We start from the raw sequence: 23,105 nt of genomic DNA on the forward strand, positions 1-23,105 counted from the left end.
AATCTAAGAAATTTCATTTATTGGACTAGTTATTCAATGACGTTGGTTTGAATAGGGTTGAGATAGAACGAGTAGTGTACTCTTTACTCTCTTCTTTTAAGAATCCTTTTGTACCTGGTAAGTTACTATGCGTATTGATATAGATCTTGCCACTGTAGTATTTGTTAAGTATTTTGATACCGGCGGCTTTGGCGAAGTTAGCATAGAGATTCTCGGCGGCACTGTAGCACTTATTGGTTAGGGGCAGAATGAGAATGTCTTGCCCTGGGACATTCCTATAAATCTCTTCTGGGGGTAAGTTCAGTGCATGCTGTCTCACCCGTAAAACTAGTTGTTCATAGTCCAAAAAAGGGAGAAGTACAACGCCTTGCCAAGCAGCTGTTTTCCCAAACCGATCGACCTCAATTTTAGTCGGATAATTCTCTGGTGAGTCTTCAAAGATCTGGTGCATTCCTTTAGGTACACTATCGGCCGAACTAGGCGGTAAAACTGCCATAATCTGTTCCAAAGGCCGTTTAGGTAGGCCTAAGTTAAACCCAAAAGTAATATTCTGATTAGCCCGTAGTGCCTGAGCAATATCAACGGCTAATGGGGCAAAGTGCATGGGGTAGTACCATCCCCAAGAAGGACAGCCATGATGGTAGTACTGCAAGACCCATTCCAAACCCCGGACGTACTCCAAGCAAGCCTGCTGAATCTGAGCCGGTGTTTCTGCCTTAAGTTTACGTTTGTAGTACAAGGCCCGACCCTCCTCTTCAAACAAACGAACTTGCACATCTTCCGGTCGAGGTGTCTCCCCACGTCTTTTGGTCATACTAATATAACGGTTGTACTTGACTTGAAGTAATTGGCTTTCTGAACGTCCTAATATATCCATAAGGTTTATTAGTTCTGCGATGTTGATTCGGGCATTCTCTGTTAGGTACTTATGCCTAGTTAGTAACTCTTTGATGTATACCTCAGTTATAGTTTCAATGGCATTGACTTTGATGTCCATAGAAGGTATACAAGGCAAGAAGTCATTTCCTACAAAGAAGCACATAAACACCCAATCATCCAGCATTCGTTCAAAATCAGCCCCCATTTGCACCGCCCGAGTAAACTCCTTCCCCAAGTACCTCCTTAGTATTTCAATGTCTAAGTAGATATAAGGAGGAAACTCAGGAGGAATACAATTACCAGCACTATGTCCTGAAGCCCGGCAATGATCACACCTACTTCTTTCCTCCTTCTCTATCCAGAACACATCTTCACGTAAGACTTTAAACGACTGCTCATGCGTAGCTAAGCTTAAAAAGATAAGATCAGCATCTAAACCACAAATAGCATGACGAACTCCAGTACCTTTAATAGCTCGGACAAAATTGTATATCTTATGTTCACCTTCTCCCGGTACGTCACACCCACTATAAATCACAGCTAGTTTATGCCAGGCTCCAACTCCACAAGCCATGCGTTCTTCAATGTAACTAATAATAGACTGGTGCAAACGAAACATAAAAGGAGTACCGGGTGTAATTGTATTGGAATCAAACCCTTTCTCACTAACAATACCTGATTCTTCCTGTTTAGCAAGAGCTTCATCACTTGCTTTGAACCTACGTTCTCTTTGTTGGTTCATTTTAGCTCTTGGTGCTACTCCATCAACGGCAATGTATAATAGTTGTAGTGGTTTTACTATATTCACTAGATGATCGATTGTTTTATAGATCTCTCTAAACATGCCATCTTCAGTCGTTGGAGCTTCCTTATTAGTCGGATGACAACACGGATGAATAATCCCATTTAAATCTAGGTACAAGTTATCTACTTCTTCCTGGCCAACATTATAGATACAATCGGGATATTTCTTAGCAACCCATCTAAATAGTGAAGGAACTCCCATGTAAAAGAAAAAAGAGACTCCGTATGTAATAACTCATGATTTGATTGGATTAGTATTAGATTAAGATTTGGTTGTCTTGTATTGGGTTAGGATTAGGTTAGGATTAAGGTGGTTTTAGTGTTGAGTTGAGTTGAGTTGAGTTAATAAATAGAGATGGCTGTAGATAAGAGTATAGATTAAACTGTAAGTATTGAGTTAAGTTAATTGTTGTGCATGAGAATTATCAACCCTATTAATTGTAGGATGCCATAAAAAACCCACGCCAAAAAAGTCCCGGAAAATTTCCTATGCCAAAAGTGAACCTCGCCACTTTTGGGCTCGAAATTGGGGATTCCGAGGCGGGTGGGACAAAAAGTAATAAAGATGCTTTATTTGGGACATTATACATAGAAATACTAAACTCACTCAAGTTCGCACTATTTTGCGGCTATTTTGAAATCATCTACCAAACTAAAGGAAAGATGACGTCATTTGCTCTTATCTTTCTTCCTTTTTGGGTTATTATAAAAAGAAAGTATACTCTTTTATAACCCAATTATAGACTTCTTAGATATGAATAAACCTAGTATAATAGTAGAAAAGACGTCTTTATTTGTTCTGGTCGCTGCTTATGGATATGTCATCCAGGTCAGTGTTTAACAACAATTCCTCCATATCAGCGTTTAACACCGGATCACCATGGCCTGTGTTTAACAATAATCGATCTTGACCTGTGCCTAGCAATAACCGATCTTGACCTATGTTTAACCACAATTCATCTTGACACTACCTCCAGCAACTGATTGCCCCACACTTTCTTCTCAGTGCTATTATAGTATAGCATGTTATTAAGGACCAGAAATCTGCTGGTTTTCTTTTGAAATCGGCGTCATTGTCGAGCACATACATCAGATTGTTTAGTAAGATTGCCTTGTAAATACTGAGTTATAGCCGTAATTTCATCGATAGTTACAGATAGTTTTAACATTTTGAAATAAACTGAGATAAGAAATATATAAATTCTGTTCAGAATTTGACTTTGGTTAGGATTGAATTAGATTTATTATTGCGGTTTTGTTATCGGGACTTTTTTGGCAACATTCTTTTTTGGCGTCCTACATTAATTAGTGGGTAGTATTAAGTTAGTATTTATTGTTTGATATCATCTATTGGGTTAGTATTAGGTTGTGTTGGTAGTTGGTAGTGAATTTACAAGTATAAGATAGATATGGATTATGAGATTGATATTGATATTGATATTGAGATAAGATTAAGAAAAGCGAGATAGAAATTCATCTAGATCTCAAAGAGATAAGCGAGTGTTAGATGTCTGATGGAAGAGGCGAGTCTCTAGTTGAGAAATCTAAATAACGCATCCAAGACGTTGCACCTTCTTGACAATCAACTTAATACCATCTTAACACCACATTAGTACTACACCTACTATTTGAGTAACCCAATACAATACATTTCTTTGTCTTTGATTGAGTTAGTAGTGAGTTAGTATCGATTAATATCAACCCAACCTAACCCAATCCATGGACATATCGGTTAGTGTAGTACTCATGGGATGGATAACATCCATTGGCCAATACTAATACCAAGCCAACTATACTGTTTTAAGATACTGTCATAAATGTTATATAATACAATTCCTCCTTCTTATTTACTTCACAACTATTGCTTATCTATGCCGTATCTACTTTACTTATCTAAATAAACAATAACTTTATAAGAAACTGTATCTTTATCCCACTACTAACCCCATCTGTCTTGACTATTTAACCAACTACTCTTCATAGTTTTGAAAGACTGCTTTCCTATCTCTACTTTTACATCCAACTTAACTTAATCTAACACCAACCTAATCTAACACCAACTTAATCCAACTCAATCTAACACCAACCCAACTTAACTCAACTTAACTCAACTTAACTTAACTCACCATCATAATCATCAAGATATAAACAAAAATCCAACTATACCCTTCTATTTCACAACTCAGCTAGACTTGAATCTCATTTTTATTTTACTATAACCTATCTTAAACCTTATCTTAAACTACGAAACCAAGAACCAGTTATTCGTTTTAAGACTAGCCCAATACTAATCCACTCAGAAACCAATCAGCCTATCTAAAGACCATAAATAGACCATCAAAATTTGAGTATGGTAAAAATAGAGTTTCTCTTCCCAACTCGGGTAAAGCGATCTGAAGTTCGGAATTTCTACGTATCATTAGGCTTAAAAGTCTCAATGCACAAAAAGTACCTCAGATTGCGCAATACACCAGAAACACGTATCGTATCTGTCACGCAATCTCACATCCATCTACGCGCCGAAAACCATCGCGAAATTCTCGAAGCCCATAAAGACCATCTTCTCTACGACTTAGAAACAGCCGAACTTGAAGATGATGTAGAAACTGACCATGCCCATCGTTCCCATCATATTCCTTTCCGGATTAAACTAGCCGATCCACTTAGTAACACTATTTGTATTGCTCCCGCCTTACAACGCAAGACTATTGCCGTACTTACTAGTGGTGGTGATGCACCCGGTATGAATGCAACTATTTGGGCCATTACTCGGGCAGCTAGTAAAACAGGTGCTTCTGTAATGGGTATTCAGAACGGATTTGCCGGTCTACTTGCCAATCGCATGATTCCACTCAGTGAAGAACTTACTTTTCAGCACATGCACTTAGGCGGGACTTTCTTGCAATCGGCTCGTGAGCCTAAATTTACTGAGCCTAGTGGTCCCATCGAAGGGGCTAAAGTCCTGAAAGCCCGTAATATTGATGCTTTGATTGTGATTGGTGGAGATGGGTCGATGCGGGGGGCAAGTGTTTTGGCTAAGACCGATCCTGAGTTAACTGTTGTCTTTGTGCCGGCGACCATTGATAATGACATTCCCGGAACAGAGTCATTAGGAGCAGCTTCAGCTTTGCACCGGATTGTTGAAGCAATTGATTGTATTGAACCTACTATGGCTTCACACCGGCGGGCTTTTGTTCTGGAAGTAATGGGTCGTGATTGTGGCTGGCTGGCTCTAACGGCCGGTTTTGCTACGGAAGCGGCCTACGTCTTTCTACCGGAGTATCCACAACCCGATGGCTGGGAGAAGACTTTAGCCACGGCAGTAGCTAAAGCCGGACATTGTGCCCATGTCATCCTAGCTGAAGGGGCCCGGTACAGATCAGGCAAACGTATTACTGCCGGAGAAGTATTGAAGGCCCTTGAGGATTTAGGACTTGAGGCCCGCCAAGTCGTACTGGGTCATACACAACGGGGAGGAGCACCTTGTGCCGCTGATCGAGTTATAGCTGCTACCTTAGGAGTAGCTGCAGCCGAAGTTGCTTTAGGATCTACTCCCGGGGCGTATGCCTTACAGATCAATAACGGAATTGAAAGAGTTGTTGATTTATTCACGCAAGTAGATAAGTGCCAAGCAGCTGCCCATGCTCTAGGTATGATCGATGGGAATATTGAAAAAGCCCGAGGTCGTGGCTTTGTGGATATTTATAAGGCGATGATGTCAACTGGAGCCATACTTACACCCAATCCTAGTGCCATTGCCGTAAGTACAGTTGGGGCCTTAGGAGCTGGAGCCGCGCATATAATCAAGTCCTTAATCTTCCATGCACAAACTCAAGGCAAAACAGTACATAACATCAGCACTCATCCCTACTTCTTGCGCCGACAACCCCGTCGTACGCAAGAGACCGATTTTGTCTTTCTTAAGGAGTACATTGAAGCCAACCATCCCGATACGTTGATTTTAATAGGAGGTCTTGATGCAGTCGCTGAGGCCAAAAAGTTAGAAGGTCTTTGTCCGCGGATCTATGTTATTCCATGTACGGTAAGTAATAATGTCCCGGGTACAGCTACGACTATTGGAGCAGATACAGCTTTAGATACAATTACGGCCTTATGTGATAATCTTAAAGTTGGAGCTAATCGGAATGTAGGGTATATTGTGGAAGTGTTTGGCGGGGCGTGTGGGTATCTTAGTATAGCAGCTGCTTTAGCCGTCGGAGCAATTGATTGTTACTTCCCAGAGGAAACAGGTGTTCTAAAAAGACTAAGACGTTCAGTCCAGCTGCTTGATAAGCATTTTGAAACCGGATCTGGTGCCCAGCTTATTATTCGCAGTAATGGGTCTATGAAAGGTATTTGCAGTGAAACACTAGCTCGAGTCCTAGAAGCCGATGGCAGTACTAAGTATTCCGTACGCAGTTGTCAATTAGGCCATGTCCAAAAAGGCAACTTACCTACTGCCGGGGATAGACTCAAAGCCGCCCGCCTAGCCCTTTTTGCCGCCCAAACCACCACCCCAGGCCTACTAATTATCGGTCTATCCGGCCAAACTCCATCTGCCCTTCCTATTGCCCAAGCGCAGCTAGAGATCAATCCGGCCAAAAGACGTCTCAAGAAAGCCGACTGGCTAGAAATGGCCCGAACTTATCGCGTTCTAAACTAACCCAACACCAACCATCTATTTATTCCAATTCAACCAATAAACCTTCTTGTCTCATTTCTACATATCTCATTTGTACACATCTCATTTGTACACATCTCATTTGTACATATCTCATTTGTACACATCTCATTTGTACATATCTTTACATATCTCATTTGTATATATCTTTACATAACCCAATCTCTATCTAGCTTATCTTATCTCATTATAACAATCTTATCTCATTATAACAATGCCTAACCCCACTCCACCTCACACAATACTATCACAATACCATCACAATACCATCACAACATAATCCTATTCTACTTTAAATTTAACTTAATTCAAATCATAACTTCATTCAGTCTTATCTTTATTTCTTAAAAAAATCAAAACAATCGTGCATAAAGTCCCTTACGCAAATATACAAGCTAAACCTAACTAATTGGCGGGTTTTTGCTATATTAATTTGCGCAATTTTTTTAGACCATGCCTACTGAAAAGCTATCTAAAAGGAAGCTCAAGAAAGTCAGAGGCAAAAATGAGCCAAAAAAACCAACTACTGAATACTTCATGTTTTTAAAAGATGAACGTAAACACTTAGAGCCTGGGCTATCAGTAAAGGACCAAACCCTTATATTAAGCCGAAGATGGGCTGAACTGGACCAAGATAAGAAACAAAGATACTCAGCCATGTACAAGTCTGAACTAGAGAAGTACAAGCAAGAGATAGCCGAGTACAAGAAGACCGACGAGTACAAGGAAGTAATGGAGCAGAACGAACAGCTCAAACGCAATATGAAGCAAGAGACCAAAGGCAAAGTCACCCGTAAGCCCTCAGGCTACAATCTCTTTGTCAGGGAAGAGAGGGCTAAGATGAGTAAGGGTAAGGAAGATGGCAGTGCAAGTGAGCCCATGAGTTTCAAGGAGATATCTCAGATTATCTCTAAGAAGTGGCACAACTTATCAGAGGAGGAGAAGGAAGTCTTTAAGACGAAAGCTCGAGAGGCCAGTGATGAGAATTGGGAGGCAGCAGAGAACTTTGAGTAGGAGGAGAGATAAGATAAGCAGAAGGGAGATTTAGGGTAGGCGACTTGGGTTAAGGCTGAGTTGCTTACTGGTGGGATTGGGGTGGTTAGGGGTTGTTTAAGCCGTAGTAGTTTAGTTAACAAAAGAAGTGATCCTACGGGGACTCGAACCCCGAATCTTCGGCTCCGTAGACCGACGCCTTAACCATTGGGCTATAGGACCTGCCACTATTCAGAATAAATACTGATTACTATTTGGGTTTAGTTTAAGTTTACGATTTAGTTGGTACTTAGTTAGTACTTAGTTAGTTACTTAGTTGGGTTTAGTATTGGGTTGGTTTGGGTTTAGTTGACTTACTTATTGTATTGCTGGGTGACTTACTTAATAGAATAGTTGGTATAATTGAAGTTATCAAGTCCAAAGTACAACTAAGTCTTATCTAAATACAACTAAATCTTATCTAAACATAACATAACACAACGCAACTCAACCAAATCTTAACTAAATCTTAACTAAACATAACACAACACAATACTAACTCAATTATGTAGATCTAGTTTATTATACCTATCTTGTTTTGCGCTTCTTTTGGACCTTGAGTCGTCGTTCTTGGTGGGCCTTTTCACGGGCTTCACGTAGTTCTTGGACTTTGCGCACGGAATGAGTCTCACCATCGGAACGACGCGGTTTTGGCCCGGGAGTAGGAGTGGGCTCTTCTTCGGCTGAAGGCCGTTTAAGTAAGAAGCCTTTGCATAATCGGTCGCGGTTATCTTTCTTCCATTCCGTAAAGAGTTGGCCAGGGGGTTTGGATAGTTGTCTAGCTCTGTCTTGGTGCTGAGTAGTACGATCGGGCTTATCTTCAGTAGTAATAAAAGTGCTGGACTTGATATTCTCATAGGGAATGAAGGACGGGTCTTTGAACTTATCGGCAGAAGTAGATTGGGCGGCACGGGGTACAACTTTGGGTTTGACTGGATTGGGTCGGGCTTGAAGACGAATAGTCCGGCGATTGGGACCCGGCGTATGGGTGGCTAAAGAAGCCCGGGGTTTATAAGTATGCACGGCCGCAGCCATGGCATCGGTAGAGTGAGTGCCAAAGTAAGGATGAATAGGTAGAGTAGAGGCATTAATGACAGAAACAACCCATTGGGGATCAATAGGCGCCGGAGGATTAGTCTTAGTGAACTTCTGGTAAGAAGTAGCAAAGGAGGGATCTTTAGCTAGTAAAGCCTGGGCTAAAGCTTGACTAGCACTATAAACTGAGGGAGGTACAGTTCCCATTCCTAGATAAGAACAAGTTGTATGTTGTGAATTATGAATGCATGAAGTAGAAGCAAAACACAACCGCGATAATCTAGAAGGATCTCTTGGCTTTTCCGAGTAGATATGATTAAGAAAGGCCAAGTAAGTCGCAATATCGGCCTTACGGATAAAAGAGAAAAGAGTTCCTTGCTCGGCCTTACCTCGATTCATACGTCCGACTCGATGTACAGCTGTACTCCGGTTAGGGGCATAGTCGTACTCAATAATAGCTCCAATTCCTTTAATATCCAGGCCACGACAACCAACATCAGTTGAAATCAAAACTGAAATTTGATTATCTTTAAAAGCGGTCATAACTTGATCACGTGATTCTTCTGCTTCTAAAGAGCTTAAAGTCCCCTGCGCAATCCCAGTTGACTTCAAAGCTTCAGATATAATAGTTGCTCGTTTACAAGTACTAACAAAGACAAGAATCTTTTGACCATCTAGCTTCTTAAGTAAAGATAAGAGTAAAGAAAACTTAAGATCTTCTTGTACTAAGAAGTTATTGATAGTTAATCGGCCTTGTTCTAAATGATCAGAGACACCTCCTAAAATCTCAATCAACTCCATGTTTGGCCGTCCTAAAATAGTTTGGATCTGCGTGTTGCCCTTATGGTGGGTAGCACTGAATAACGCAAATTGTGGCGAGTCTTTAAGATATTCTAAAATACGTTCTAAAGATAAGGAAAGACTCTTATCTTCAAAAATTCGATCCATTTCATCAATAACTACAATATCCGGTCTACTTATCTTATCTAATAATTGTTGATCTGTAATACTTACTTCTCGTTTAGCCCCCTTATCATCTATCTTTAAAAAGATAGGCTTGTTCCTTTCCGCCTGTGATACTTCATTAAGTAAATGCTCTAATCGGCCTGGCGTACAAATTGCCACCTCAAATTGACCAACCACTAAATAGTTAAAGGAATGGGCTAAACTACCAATACCAGTAAAAAGACCAGGATGAACTCCATTCTTACTGAGTTCCTGGAAGACACTAAAGACTTGAGTAGCTAGTTCATAAGTAGGAACAATAATAATAGCTTTAGCCTTTGTATAGATACTTTTGGCCTCGCGTTCAGCCAGTAGTCGCATGAGAATGGGGATGACGTAAGCATAAGTTTTACCACTTCCAGTTCTAGATACGGCAATTAAATCTTCACCAGTAAGTAATTTGGGGATAACTTTGCGTTGAATTGGAGTAGCAATTGGGTAACGAATATTCCCTAAGATTTCTCTAGGAATATTCATGCCTTTGAATGTAACTGATTCTTTCTGTTGAGTTTCAAGATGTATACCAAAGTCCATGGGCAAAAAAATTCCGAATTCGGATAAGTATTTGATGAGATAGCGGGTTAAAAATGGGGTATTAAGGTTTATAGAGGGTATTAAGTAGTTAGAATGACTAGTGAGTTGGTAATATTTTGAATTTAGATAAATATTACCCGATTTGGTAATAAAGAAATTAAAAATGAATGTTCCCTTGCCATACTAGTACAAGCCATTCCGAAGATTAAGACTTTAAAATACTAGTAGAGAACGGCCGCAATCTATCATACCCGTTAATTATCAAAAAGACTTCATTGGGTTAGTATTAAAAAGGCAAGTATAAACATACAATCTTTATTGTAGAGTATACATGCCATGTGATGATTGCAGGAACAGAGTCCTTGACTATTAATAGCTAATATGTAAGGACTAGGGGTGATAAAAAATAAGACATTTGTTGATTTGGATTATGTTGAGTTAGTAGTGAGTTGGGTTTGTAGTGAGTTAAGTAGTGATGAGTTAAGTATTGAGTTGGGTGGGATGTAGTATGCTATGCTATGTTGAGTGGGTTTAGATGGGAGTAGGTTGAGTGAGGAGGTAGGACTAAATTTGGGAGTTGAATAAATAGAGTTGGTTTAGTATATAATTGGTATAGTATATAGTTGGTATAGTATAGAGTTGGTGGGGGCTGCAAAGCAATATTAGTATGTGTCTATGAAATAGCAACCATTTTGGTATGCCAACATAATACTAAACTCACCATAGTGCAATACTAAACTCAACTCAACTCAACTCAACATACTACTAAACTCAACTCAACTCACCATAATGTAATACTAAACTCAACTCAACTCAACATAATGCACTCTAGTAAATGGTACTTTATTATATACTACGCTAATCATCTTCATCACTGGAGAGGACGGACTTGGACTTCTTCTTGATTGGGGCTGGGGTTTGGGGCTTATCCTGGGGAAGAGGTGGTGGAAGAGTGGTGGGTGGATCTTCGGGTGGAGGTGTGGGGGTTGGTTTTTTGCGTTTGGGAGTTGGACCTTCGGTAGTGCTCTTCTTCTTAGCTGGTTTTTTGGAAGGCTTCTTATCTTGCATTTCCATAAGCATGCGCATGATTTCATCTCGTTTTTGCGAAAGAGACTGATCTGAGGCTGTTTGTTGTGAAAGAGTTTCTGGTGGAGTATTAGTGGTCAGAGGCACAGAAGTAGGCGGTGTACTAGGAGTAGGACAGGAACTAGTTACTGAAGGTGCATTATTAAGCTCGGGAGAAGGAAGATCTGGATTGACTTCATTAAGGGTAGTTTGGATATCTTTGATCAAGATAAGATCTTCTGGTTGCTTTAAACAGTGCTCAGTTCTAGCCAGTACTTCTTTAACTCGTAAGGAGTTGCCATGACTGGCAAAGTGGCTTAAGGCAATGAAGATGGCCTTTTTAGCCAGTAAAGTCTGAGCCGGTGTGCTATACTCAGAAAGGAAGTAGTAAATAGCCTGGTGAACAACATCTATATCAATAGGTTGCTGTTCCATGTGCCAGAAAAGTAAGTGGTTATAAATGACCGAAATAGAACTGTTCAGAATCTCACTAGTAGTAAGAAGTGGTTTTTTGTGCTTGATAAGAGAACAGATAGAAATAAGATTAGTAAGACGTTCAGCTAAAGCCGTATTGGGAGCAGCTGGTGGAGTATTAAGTATTTTGATAGCCGTTTCAAGATGACCAACTGCTTCAGTCGGAGTTGCTGTACTAGTTAGTCGTTCAATATACTCTGATTGCGAAGTGCACTTGGTTTGGAGAAGAGTAGTTAGGGCAAGACATTCTGGGAAGTTACTGAGGGGGAGTTCGGGTCTATTTGCCCAGGCAGTAAGTGTATCCAAGTTTTCTTGGGCTGCCTGGGTATCTTCATCTTCAGTAGCAAATTGTAATGCCTTTTGGTAGGCACTCTTGGCCAGATCTAGTCTTTTCTGGGCAAAGTAGATATTACCGAGTCGGGACCAGTATCTGCTCTTGTTTATCTCTGTACGCCAAACCAAAGACGAATCGGTTAGATCTATCATTTTCTTGGTCCAGACTAGGGCGGAAGGGGCAAAAACTAGTGGTTCTGGCTGTTTGCGCTTGATTAGTTCGATTAGATCGGCAAGGCCAAGATCTTTTTGCGATCTTTCTCGAGCTGATAAGGCATTGACTATCCAGGGAGTATCCATCTCGGCAAGGTTTTTGAGATGAAGATGTGTTTGGACTAGAACTAGACCGATTCGTTCATTAATACTGGGATTTTCATTCGAACTCTCTTTCTTCAGGCGCTGGGCTAAGGCTTGGGCTTCACTGTACCTCTTGCGATCTAGGAGTGTTTCGGCACGAAGGAGTTCTACTGATAAGAATAGTTTCTTGGAATTTTGCATCATCTGTAAGTTAGTGGTCCCATTTTGAGTATTGTTTTTGATCAGATCTTCAGCACTAGCTAATCTATCACTGGTTTTGGCAGCTAGGGACTCTTTGATTTCATGAAGAATAGCATCGGGTCCAATACCTGGTCCCTGGCCCAGTAAACGTTCTGCATGGGTTTTAAGATAAACAATTTGGGCTAATTCCCTGGCTTTTGAATTTTCACAACTATCTAGTTCAGCTATCTCTTTTTCTCTTACTTGCAGTAACTGGCACATTTCCTGGTATAGAGTTTGGCCATCGGGTTTATGCAAGGCAGTACTTACTCGGATTTTCAGGAGCAGTGATTCTGGTGTTTTGGGCAGTCGTTCAATTACTGATAGGGCTTGTTCGTACTGCCGGGCTTGTAGAAAAACAATGGCCTTTAAGTATGTCGAGTGCTGGCAACTGCGACTTAACTTGTACCCTTCTTGTAAGACTTCTTCTGCTGGACTTTCCTGGGCCAGAAGTAGAAGAGTCCTGGTCATGGGAAACAAATCGGTCTTGGTTGAGAGGTGTTTAGCTCGTTGTAAGCAAGTACTATCTTGAGTTTTCACAAATTTGATAAGATTAGCAGTTATTTCTTGGTTGTTAAATAAAGATATCTCTTCAACAGTACGGGGACAGATTAGTTCTCTAATTCTAAGATACTCATTTTCTTTATCTTGACCAAAATATTTACCAGCAAGGGCTATCTTTGACTTTTCACTAACTTTTGAATCAATCAAATCACGACAAAGAGTTTCAAACTCCTCTCCAAAAACTAAATCGGCTCGATTAGATAGAATGTGTTTGTTTAGTATGCCTAAGTCCATAAATATTTAATAAATTTGCTATTTTATAGTTTTACAGGCCATCTTGCTTATTATTACCATATATAGTAATTTTTGCCAGAATTGCGTCATATCTCGATTCATAGCTCCGGGTCTGTGACCACCTGTAAGTTCAGATTCAATCCATCTACATCCATAGGAGAACAGTACGAATAAAGAAACTTTGCCAATAAGTAGGCTTAGAGTTGTCCAGCTCATGACAGGTCTGAACCAGGGAGTATCAAAGCCGAGTCCGCAACTCTGGCCTAGTAAGACTAAACCGGCCATAAGAATCATCCGACAGATCATTTCTTCTAAAGACTGTTCAAAGGATAGTTTATCTACGACTCGCCAATAACTTGATCTTATCGCTGGCATGTTTTTGCCCATCTCTTGCTTGGCGCGATTGGGTGAATTTGTTCTTACACTCTCAGCATAAGCTGTAATACTTTTCAAAGGTCTGGCATTAGTAGCCAACATAAAGATAATTGTATCCACTAAGTTATAACTAAAGACTCTTTCTACTGCTCCATAGATAAACCAAATCATAGCTAACACGATTACAGATAGTAAAGAGCCAATGATTGGTCGATTACGATAGAGATAAGATAGTGCGTAAACAGCACCCAGTAAACTACCACCCAAACCGGTCACTACTTGTGCCTTAACATTCATCCCAACTTGTAGATAAGCCATTAAAGTAGCCAGAACCGCAAGCATAAGGGGCGGCCAAAAAGAAATTTCTAATACTACCCCGTCATTCTGATCTGATTGGCTTGGCCACTACTTAAGTTATGCCATTCCATTTTCTAACCCAATTTCAATCTTATCTTATCTTAAGTTATGATATGCAGGGAAATAATCCATAGCACCCCATTTAAATAAATTGGCCACTAACATACATCTATTACATATTCCAAATCCCATTACAACTCAATCCAACACAACACAATCCAAATCTCAACACAACCCAATCCAACACTAACTCAATCCAACACAACTCATTACAACCAGTTCAATTAAAGATCTACTCCATTTGTTTATTTCCAGAATGGCAACACCACCCAAATCAACACCAACTCAACTTAACTCCACCCCACTCCACCCAATACCAACACAACTCAACTCAATACCAACTCAATGTGGTTATCATTAAAATTACCATAAAAGGAAATAAAAACACATACGAATATTGTTATTTATCTACTAGGCTTTGGTTAGTCGCTCAATTCTTTCTTTAGGAATCCCATTCTTAATCAAAATAGCAATAACCTTAAGATCTTCTGAAGTCTGAATAGTAATATCTTCTGTGCCATTGCCGTTCTTAATAATACTTGAGCCACATGCAATGGTTTTAGAGCATTTTTTAGCTATCTCTTTCAAACCAGCACTACCAATCAATAAATGGAGATTACGTACGAGTGTAACCTTCTTATTCCCTGATACTCGTTTAGTAGTAACTACTATCTTGACTTCTTCCTTAATTGGAGCCTCTTTTTTCTGGCCATTACAAACACTTGAATATTCACAATATTCGGTGGGAAACCCACATTTGGGGCAGTAAAGCGTGCTACTCTCGGTCATGAACAAAATTTTGTAGATGGGGAGTGCTAAAATAGCGATGTCCGAGTCAGATAAGAGTCCTTTGCTTTATTTAGACGAGATTCAAGTTGATATCTACCGACTTTTAACATTGTTTTACAGTGGCTTGGGAATTGTCCAAAGAGACTCTCCTGTGGCTAGTAGTGAGCAGGAAGCTAGTCCAGATGAAGTATTAAGATTGGAGAACAACATTCAGGAAATCATTGGGCAGTTTAATGTGACTAAAGAAAGAGTGCTTAGTCGGGTTAGTGCTTTAGAGCAAATGCCAGTTGATGAGGGTAAGATTGAGCGGTTGTTACAGGAGAGTCGGGAATTGGATGAGTTGTTGAAGAAGAAGATTGAAGAGTTTGAGTTGGAGTTGCCTTTGCTTAAGAATCAAGTTGATGGTTTGGTTGATGAAATGTCTGAATTGTAGTATTGTGTTGAGTTGTGTTGGGGTGGGGTGGGGTGAGTTGAGGTGGTGTTGATATGTATTTAGTGGTTGCTAGATAGAGGGATAGTTGGTGATATAAGTAAATGAGGCATTCTATTTTGTGTTGTATTTGGTGTTATTTAGATATGAGTTGGGTTAGTATTGGGCTAGTTGGGTTGGGGTGTAGTTGGTTAGTGGATACGGGAAAGGAAGTCGGCCAGAAGGTTTTCCTTGCCTTTGATGTAGCTAATTTCAAGATGGAAGGCTTGGAGATGGAGTCGCCATTGCTTGATGCGATCGAGTTTGGTGTTGCTACTGACGGTATTGGCGAGATTGTCGGTGAAGACATAGGTTGGAGAGAGGGCGATAATGTCTTTGAAGTACTTGACGGACTGGACAATGGCGAGGAATTCGCGTTCTTGGATGTTGAAGAGCTTTTCTTTGTGGCTGAGGGGTTTGGCAAAGACACCGATGATTTTCTTATCTTGAATAAGGGCGGCACCAATACCGACATTACTGGCATCGGTGTAGAGCTGGAAAGGTCGGTTGGTTTGGAATTTGTTTTGGAGAATATCAATGATGATAGTATGGAGAGCGGATTTAAGGTAGAGATCGTGTTTTTTGCTGATGTAATGTTGGGGGTTATGGTGGAGATCAAGGATCTTTTCATCTAGATCGGCTAGATCTGATCGTTTGTAGAGGTCTGGGATGTAGAACTCTTGAATATGCCGGATAAGATGGATGAGTGGCGTATGGAAACTGAAGGCAGATTGGCGGTAGATAGTAGAAAAGATACTGGCTCGTTTGTGGTTGGGGCTGTGGTTTTGCTGGCTAAGGATGTGTCCAACACACTCGATTTGAGGAATAAGAAGTTTAGTGGCGAGTGGATCTATTTTGAGATGTTTGGCTTTGAGAAACTTAAGTAGTTTAGAGACTTGAACGGCATTTTCTTGCCAGGTATTACTGAAGACAATGAAAGTGTTCATAATATGGACTACTTGGGGGATGGGGTTTTGTTGGAAGAGTTGTTCTGTTTGGTGGTAGAACTCAGTGGCGAAGTTTTTGATTCCAAAAGGGACTTTTTGCCAGTGATAGATTGTTTTGCTATCAAAAGAAAAAGCAGTTAGAGGTGCGGACTTTTTATCAAGATTGATTTGGTAGTGTCCGGGACAGAGACATATTTGGGAAAAGTAAGAGCTGGGCGGAATATTAGCCAGGCGTTGGAGTTGGTCTGGGAGCATGGGCGCCTTATCGTAAATGCCTCGATTGGTCTCCCAATAATCAATGAGTATTTCGTTGTTGATTAAGTAGGCCGTTGAAAATCCTGTTTGACTGGGCGCCTGTTTGATAATACCTTTTTTGATCAACTGGGTTAGGATAGTCTTGGCAGCCGCCAGGGACTTGTCGGTAAAACTAGCTGGTTCGCCAACAATATTGCGGGCATTGTTAATTGTGGTTAGCTCCAAGGCAGTATGGCTGAAAACTGGATTGGGAGTAAATTTATGTATGATATCGGCTTGGTGCTGGGCTTTAATTTGGTTGCGTAACTGAGTTAGTACACGAAGAGCCATTTGATCGTGGTTAATATCTGAATCGCTAGGCTGGTTGTGTACTTGGCAAAGTTGGTCATCTGATTCAAGATGCGGCTCATTTGAAGCATCAACTGTTTGACTGTGGAGCAGATCCTGTTGTATTCTGATGTTGTAGCCTTCATGAAACCACTGCTCACTAAGGATCAGTATCTCTTCACTTGTCTCCACAATGTTACATTCAAGAGGATACTGAGGCAGGGTTTTGATATGGGGCTGGTTGCCGCAAACAATGCGCGACCAAGTCTTCATATCATGGGGTGGAAAGAAGTACCCTTTGGGTTCTATTCCAGCCCTGAGCATTAGATCATTAACAAGACCTCGACTAATGAGGCTCTTCTGAATATTAGCATCAACCGTAGCCCTCACTACTTTTGTGGCGCCTAACACTTGGCCCGTTTCTAATAGTTCTAACTGTATATCTAACTTAGGCCAAACAATGGAAGAAACTATGCTTTCGAATGTAAAGTTCTCTAGAATTCCATCTTCCACAAATTCAAGATTGTGCCCCCATTTATCCAAGTCATAATAATGTAAACACAACTGGCCACACTTATCTAGTTTGTACCACAGGGAGCTTTTCATTGTAGCTAACAACTCCTTTCTAAAAATAAGCAGTCTTAGAGACTCATTGCCCAGGGCAAAGTGCAGTTGTTCTACCTGTTGTTGCAGATCATCAACCAAATCTCCAAAAAACAAGTACTGACCTAAATCTCGTTTGGGCAATCCGTATCTACTTTCAACTTCGTGTTTGATATGATCATTACGAACCACAAAAAACTTAATGATCTCTTTGACACGAACATCAATCAGACTTTCGTGTCCTAAATAATCTCTAATACAAAGAGGGAGCATTTCCCAAAGCATGTCCCATCGAAACCTTTCAGTATGACCGCGGGTTTTCTTTTCCATTTCTTGGACTTTAGTGAGCCATTCTTGGTCAAAAAACCCAAGATTACTAGCTGGAACCAGATTAGTATAGATTGGACTATTACTCATTAATTTATGATACCCAATAGCTACCTCTTTTAAGTATCTTGCTCTTTTAGATCTACCTTGATCGCGAACCAACTGTCTTTTCCTGTACTGGGTTTTGTCTTCGGGTAATCGTTTGTTAACTACTAAATATTCTAACAACATTTGTGTATCCCGATTTTGGACTTGTTTCATATTGTAAATTGGTGCTAAAATTTTCACCAATACTAGCCAATTTCTTATCAATTTGCCTCTTTTAACAAGCAATCAAGGCTTGATTAAGGTCTTAGATCATGAGATGCACATTATATTAACTTTACTCGTTGTAAAACGACTTTACAGGCACGTTATGACCACTTTACAAGCCAAACCCAATCTTAGTTTGAAATTAAGTTAGTCTTGATTAGGTTAGTATTTAGGCTAGTAGTAAGTAAGTGATGGGAATAAGTTTGGGATATGATAAGAACAATCAGATAAACCTGTCAATCATTCAGCAACTACGTACAATCAAAACAACAAGGTAATATTTTTGACCAATTTCAGTATCAAACAGATCTCAAATTGACCTAAAAATACCTAGCTGTACGTAAGCCAGCACAGTAACTATTAGCAGTGATTTAAGCACTAGGTCTTAATCAAGCAAAACAATTCACTTCCCACAACTATCTAGCCCAATACTAACCCAACTCAACCCAACCCAACCCAATACTAACCTAATCCATGAGTGGGAATAGCTCCTGTGACTAATACAAAGCCCCCAGCGACATATCTCGATACGGCATAATCGGCCATTTATTGAATGTAGACGATGATGGATGCGAAAATGACGTCATACTCAAATTTTAATAATCCCTGGGTATCGGTTAAGATTTGATATGATTCGAATTCTCTACTAACCCGATACTAATGCGATCCACCAATGAATAAACAACTTATCGTGAGACAAGGGTAGTGTTTATGTAACGGCACTACACCTAACCCAATACTAAACCCAATACTAAACCCAACATAACACAATGAACATTCTATTGAGTCCAAACTAACCCATCAGCTGTAGCAATGTTACACCACCAGCCACTCCAAACCCATACCAACCCAATACTATCCTTAGTGCCAGCCCAATGATCTTTACGTGTTCCCGAAACTATGATCGAAATACCTTCGACATGCTGTTTCGACATAAATAAACATCATCTCTTCCAAAACACACATGTCTAGATGGCGGCTTACCAAGGCAAAAACCATCATCATAGAGATTCTCCTCTTACTAGCCATTCTCTTCTGCCTCGCCCTCATTGTAGCCCATGTTTTTGATGCCTTCTTTACCCTCACCCCAGATCCACTCCAATCCCCAACCCATAAACACCCAAAAGAAACACCACCCCCAACCCATTCAAAACCAACTCATTCAAAATCAGCCCATCTAATTCCTACTAACAATCTCTCCTACTCAATCAATAGTCTCTATTTTATTCTTACATAGTCCGCAAAGAATCCCATGGACAGAACATTACAACTTATTCAACAACTTCGCAAAGATAGAGTTCCCTTCAATGTTGTTACTATCGAAGACGAAAGACTTATCCGTCATCTTTTCGGTCTTCCAGATCCAGCCATAACTTTCAATCCCAATCACGACCCCAATAAACTCAATCTCGTCATCCATATTTCCAAAGAAGAGGCCAAACAGATTTTGAAACACCGTCCCAACCTCAATACTATCCTGCTTACCAACGAGTACACTACCTTAAGTGAACTAAACATCCTTACCAGACAAAAACAACTCCTCCCAGCCGCCGACGACCACCAAACCATCACTCCCGCCGAACACCAAGCCCTCAACGGCGAAGTAGATCTCCCCGCCCATCTCCTCCGAGAAAACCTCCGCGCCCAATGCAAACTCCCTGCCTCCCGAGCCGCCCGCATCACCGGCAAGTACATCAGCCCCGAACCCCTCGATGAATAACTTATTATATGATATCTCCTATAGTGTTATCTAAGATAGTGTTATCTAATATAGTGTTAGTTTATCAGTATTATCTCCTAAGTGCTATCTCCTATTGTGATATCTCCTATTGTGATATCATCTAACTAAGTACAATCACAACTTAATGCTATCTCATCTAGTGCTATCTCATATAGTGCTATCACAATTTAACTTAACTTATCACAACACAATCTAATCTAATCTAACCAAAATCGAAATCTAATCTTATCATAATCTAAACTTAACTTAAGACAATCTAACCAAAATCTAATCTAATCTTATCATAATCAAAACTCAACATGATCTAATCTAACCACACCATAACATAACCATAACATAACCAAAATCTAAATCTTATCATAATCAATTGAGTTACTTATCTTTATTTAGAATCCTTTGGACTTAAGAAGCTCATTCTTAGCAATCTCCTTCTGTTCAACTAAGAATCTCTCAAAGTCGTTCATTTCCTTCATCCTTTCCTCAGCTAAGTAGTTCTGATAAGCTTTAGACTCCTTTTTAGCCTCTAAAGCTTCAGTAATGTTAGATTCAATAGAAGCAACGAATTTCTCTCCTCTAATCTCTTCAGAATCATCGAATTCAATCACTTTGTCCGTTAAGACTAAGTGTTTAGGGACTATTACTTTACGTTCAGTACATTTACCGGTCTTAACACAGACTAATTGGGCTACAACACTTTCTAAAGTAATAAACTCAATCACAACAGCTAATACTGCACTCATCTTTTTGCACTTAAATTCAGCAACTCGGCCTTTCTCTAGTAAGTTTCGTCTTTCCATTTGCAGGGCTAAAAAATTAGAAAATAAGACTATGATTTACTGTGATATGCTTATTTGAGTTAGTTTAGATTTAGATTGAGTTAGTATTGAGTTAAGTTGAGTTGAGTTGAGTTTAGATTAGATTGCATTTAGATTGTATTTGGTTGAGTTCTGTTATGTTAATACTACGTTTAGATTGTATTTGGTTGTGTTAATACTACGTTTAGATTGGATTGGATTAAATTGTATCAAGTTAGTACTATGTTTAGATTACGTTGAGTTATGCTATGTTGAGTTATGTCTAGATTAGATTAGAATGAGTTAGTATTACGTTGAGTTTATATTGAGTTATGTTGAGTTTAGATTAGATTAGATTGAGTTAGTATTTGGTTATGTCTAGATTGTATCAAGTTCGTACTATGTTGAGTTTAGATTAGATTAGAACGAGTTAGTATTTAGATTGTATTTAGATTGTATCAAGTTAATACTAACCCAGTAAGACTAACAATTAGATTGTATCAAGTTAGTACTAAGTTGATTATGATTAGATTAGAAGAGGTGTTTTGAATTAGAGTGATTACAGGATTAGAGTAGTTACATACTTAAAGTGTTTGTTTGGTGTTTGGCAAAGGTTGGAATTATGGATGTAAATCTTAAATATGTCTTAAAGCTAAATATTTTGGAAGAGTTTCTCTTTAAATTTCCTTTTTGGGTAATTTTTAGGCTAGGAATTACTTAAATGAATAGAAATTAGAATAAAGAAATGAATAGTTTGATCTTGGGATGGGTTTAAGTTGTTATTTTGGTATTATTAAGCTGATACGAATTTCAAAACAATCTTGAAATCAACTGAACTTGAGATTATAAATCCAATATTTTATTTAGTGTGTTTATGTCAATCGAAAGTGAATGTCTTGAACTTATTAGTAGTAAGGGTGCTAAGTTTATGTTGGCGGCTCAAAGATACCGAGTAATGCTATTGGAATCTCAGAAACCAACCAAATCTTCTGACGTAATTCTTTCTTATTTCTTGCTTAGTTTACTGGTGGAGTGTGATAGTCGGCGGTTTTGTTTAGTACGGGCGAGTTTACAGAGTTTGTTAGAACAGCAGGACTTGCCTTGTGTACGTGTGCTAGATGGTTTGTGGCAGGCAGGTCTCTTAGGAGACATTCCACAGATGAAACACTTGGTGAATGCTTTGCCGGCTAGTCACCATGAACTGGGTGAAAGAGCGATTGCTAAGCTGACTAATTCAGAGACTGAGCAGGAGAGTTGTCGGGCGGAAGAGAGAGAGGAAGGGAAGATTCAAGGGGTGATAAGAATGTCCGAACTCTTCTTCCGGGTGTAATAAATATCGGGTTAAGCTCAAACAATACCAACTTAAGACTACTTTGAAACACTCGTTTTACTATGTTGGATTAATAGAGGAGCATCTTGAATCTTATGGACACTCCCGAGTCAGAAAAGAACAAGATGTTCAAAAGAACAAATAGCAACCGATTATTCATACTAGATGAGTTTCTTGGGGTTGAATCGGAAGATTTGTTTCCAAAAGAGTCGCTTAGCTTTTCCGATGATCTGCACCGAGTTCTAGAAACACGGCGTCTACCAGGGTTTAGTCAGGAGGAACGGAGTAGTGCAGCTGATATGTACCAGGCGCGGATGGAGCGGAAAGAACCATCGATGCATGTAGATGCCTGGGGGATGAAAAAGAAACGGCGATCAAGTTCTATGTTTTGGAACTACATGCACGGTGAACGCGAGGTGGGATATCCGAATGATACGTTGCCTTTTCTTAAACGGCCTAGTGAAGCTAACCCGCAAAAGCTCTTTTTGGGAGTGATAAAGAAGCCGGCTGTTCTCTACGAGAAAAACACAACCAACTCGATTCTACCGCTATATCTTAACTCCACGACTAGTTTTGAGGGTCCAACCCAGAAGTCTGAATTTATGAAGATCAGTAAGAGCTTTATTGAGCGAGTGGGTGGCATTGAGTTTGAATCTCTAACTGTACAGCAGCTGAAGGGAATAATGAAAGAGTTCGGTTTGAACTATACGGGGAAGAAGCAAGAGCTTATTGGCCGAATTCGGCAAACTTACCAGAAGATAATGCAGAAGAGAGAGAAGGAGGGAATATCCGGAAAGTTCATGGACCAGGTCGATGATTTGGAAGCCAGACCGTACGAAGAATCAACTAATAATGAGAAAGCCCCAATAGGCTTCATGTTCTTCTAGTTCAATCGTAAATAAATGCATGGTATAGATTAACCTAACCTATGCGTTAGGTTGGGTTGGTATTGGGTTACTAGATTGGTATGGTGTTTGGTTGGTATGGTGTTGGGTTTGGTATAGTTTTAGGTTGGCATTGTGTTAGTAGAATGTTTGGTACTATGAGATACAAACCCAATATGAATGTAAGGCATAAATGAATACGAATACGAGATATAAAGAGATACAAATGAATACGAATATGAGATAGGAATAGATATTAACCCAATACGATTATGAGATATGAAGAGATCCTAGCCCAATACAATTATGAGATAGGAATAGATATTAACCGAATACGATTATGATATATGACGAGATC

General features: G+C 39.8%; 13 protein-coding genes across 13 annotated transcripts; 6 read left to right on the plus strand and 7 right to left on the minus strand.

The window, feature by feature from the left end:
• Positions 1-25: 25 nt before the first annotated feature.
• Positions 26-1,885, minus strand: NEHOM01_1308 (uncharacterized protein; the record flags this gene model as incomplete). The annotated part of the gene is made up of 1 exon (XM_051490186.1): positions 26-1,885. One exon carries the CDS (start codon positions 1,883-1,885, stop codon positions 26-28), a length of 1,860 nt encoding a protein of 619 aa, XP_051346146.1.
• Positions 1,886-4,033: 2,148 nt separating this feature from the next.
• Positions 4,034-6,346, plus strand: NEHOM01_1309 (6-phosphofructokinase 1; the record flags this gene model as incomplete). Its single annotated transcript, XM_051490187.1, has 1 exon — positions 4,034-6,346. One exon carries the CDS (start codon positions 4,034-4,036, stop codon positions 6,344-6,346), a length of 2,313 nt encoding a protein of 770 aa, XP_051346147.1.
• A 471-nt stretch (positions 6,347-6,817) lies between these two features.
• Positions 6,818-7,378, plus strand: NEHOM01_1310 (uncharacterized protein; the record flags this gene model as incomplete). Its single annotated transcript, XM_051490188.1, has 1 exon — positions 6,818-7,378. One exon carries the CDS (start codon positions 6,818-6,820, stop codon positions 7,376-7,378), a length of 561 nt encoding a protein of 186 aa, XP_051346148.1.
• A 546-nt stretch (positions 7,379-7,924) lies between these two features.
• Positions 7,925-9,970, minus strand: NEHOM01_1311 (ATP-dependent RNA helicase DDX54/DBP10; the record flags this gene model as incomplete). Its single annotated transcript, XM_051490189.1, has 1 exon — positions 7,925-9,970. One exon carries the CDS (start codon positions 9,968-9,970, stop codon positions 7,925-7,927), a length of 2,046 nt encoding a protein of 681 aa, XP_051346149.1.
• An 858-nt stretch (positions 9,971-10,828) lies between these two features.
• On the minus strand, positions 10,829-13,177 carry NEHOM01_1312 (uncharacterized protein; the record flags this gene model as incomplete). Its single annotated transcript, XM_051490190.1, has 1 exon — positions 10,829-13,177. The coding sequence occupies one exon, from the start codon at positions 13,175-13,177 to the stop codon at positions 10,829-10,831; it is 2,349 nt and encodes a 782-aa protein (XP_051346150.1).
• An 18-nt stretch (positions 13,178-13,195) lies between these two features.
• Positions 13,196-13,894, minus strand: NEHOM01_1313 (uncharacterized protein; the record flags this gene model as incomplete). The annotated part of the gene is made up of 1 exon (XM_051490191.1): positions 13,196-13,894. One exon carries the CDS (start codon positions 13,892-13,894, stop codon positions 13,196-13,198), a length of 699 nt encoding a protein of 232 aa, XP_051346151.1.
• Positions 13,895-14,380: 486 nt separating this feature from the next.
• NEHOM01_1314 (uncharacterized protein) lies at positions 14,381-14,758 on the minus strand (the record flags this gene model as incomplete). The annotated part of the gene is made up of 1 exon (XM_051490192.1): positions 14,381-14,758. One exon carries the CDS (start codon positions 14,756-14,758, stop codon positions 14,381-14,383), a length of 378 nt encoding a protein of 125 aa, XP_051346152.1.
• A 16-nt stretch (positions 14,759-14,774) lies between these two features.
• NEHOM01_1315 (uncharacterized protein) lies at positions 14,775-15,191 on the plus strand (the record flags this gene model as incomplete). Its single annotated transcript, XM_051490193.1, has 1 exon — positions 14,775-15,191. One exon carries the CDS (start codon positions 14,775-14,777, stop codon positions 15,189-15,191), a length of 417 nt encoding a protein of 138 aa, XP_051346153.1.
• Positions 15,192-15,379: 188 nt separating this feature from the next.
• NEHOM01_1316 (uncharacterized protein) lies at positions 15,380-17,947 on the minus strand (the record flags this gene model as incomplete). The annotated part of the gene is made up of 1 exon (XM_051490194.1): positions 15,380-17,947. The coding sequence occupies one exon, from the start codon at positions 17,945-17,947 to the stop codon at positions 15,380-15,382; it is 2,568 nt and encodes an 855-aa protein (XP_051346154.1).
• A 1,303-nt stretch (positions 17,948-19,250) lies between these two features.
• NEHOM01_1317 (uncharacterized protein) lies at positions 19,251-19,718 on the plus strand (the record flags this gene model as incomplete). Its single annotated transcript, XM_051490195.1, has 1 exon — positions 19,251-19,718. The coding sequence occupies one exon, from the start codon at positions 19,251-19,253 to the stop codon at positions 19,716-19,718; it is 468 nt and encodes a 155-aa protein (XP_051346155.1).
• Positions 19,719-20,125: 407 nt separating this feature from the next.
• NEHOM01_1318 (large subunit ribosomal protein L14e) lies at positions 20,126-20,536 on the minus strand (the record flags this gene model as incomplete). The annotated part of the gene is made up of 1 exon (XM_051490196.1): positions 20,126-20,536. One exon carries the CDS (start codon positions 20,534-20,536, stop codon positions 20,126-20,128), a length of 411 nt encoding a protein of 136 aa, XP_051346156.1.
• An 871-nt stretch (positions 20,537-21,407) lies between these two features.
• Positions 21,408-21,863, plus strand: NEHOM01_1319 (uncharacterized protein; the record flags this gene model as incomplete). The annotated part of the gene is made up of 1 exon (XM_051490197.1): positions 21,408-21,863. One exon carries the CDS (start codon positions 21,408-21,410, stop codon positions 21,861-21,863), a length of 456 nt encoding a protein of 151 aa, XP_051346157.1.
• A 95-nt stretch (positions 21,864-21,958) lies between these two features.
• NEHOM01_1320 (uncharacterized protein) lies at positions 21,959-22,750 on the plus strand (the record flags this gene model as incomplete). Its single annotated transcript, XM_051490198.1, has 1 exon — positions 21,959-22,750. One exon carries the CDS (start codon positions 21,959-21,961, stop codon positions 22,748-22,750), a length of 792 nt encoding a protein of 263 aa, XP_051346158.1.
• Between the last annotated feature and the right edge of the window lie 355 nt (positions 22,751-23,105).

Source organism: Nematocida homosporus (genome assembly GCF_024244095.1).
Source record: "Nematocida homosporus strain JUm1504 chromosome Unknown 4477, whole genome shotgun sequence".
Taxonomy (NCBI): Eukaryota; Fungi; Microsporidia; genus Nematocida; species Nematocida homosporus.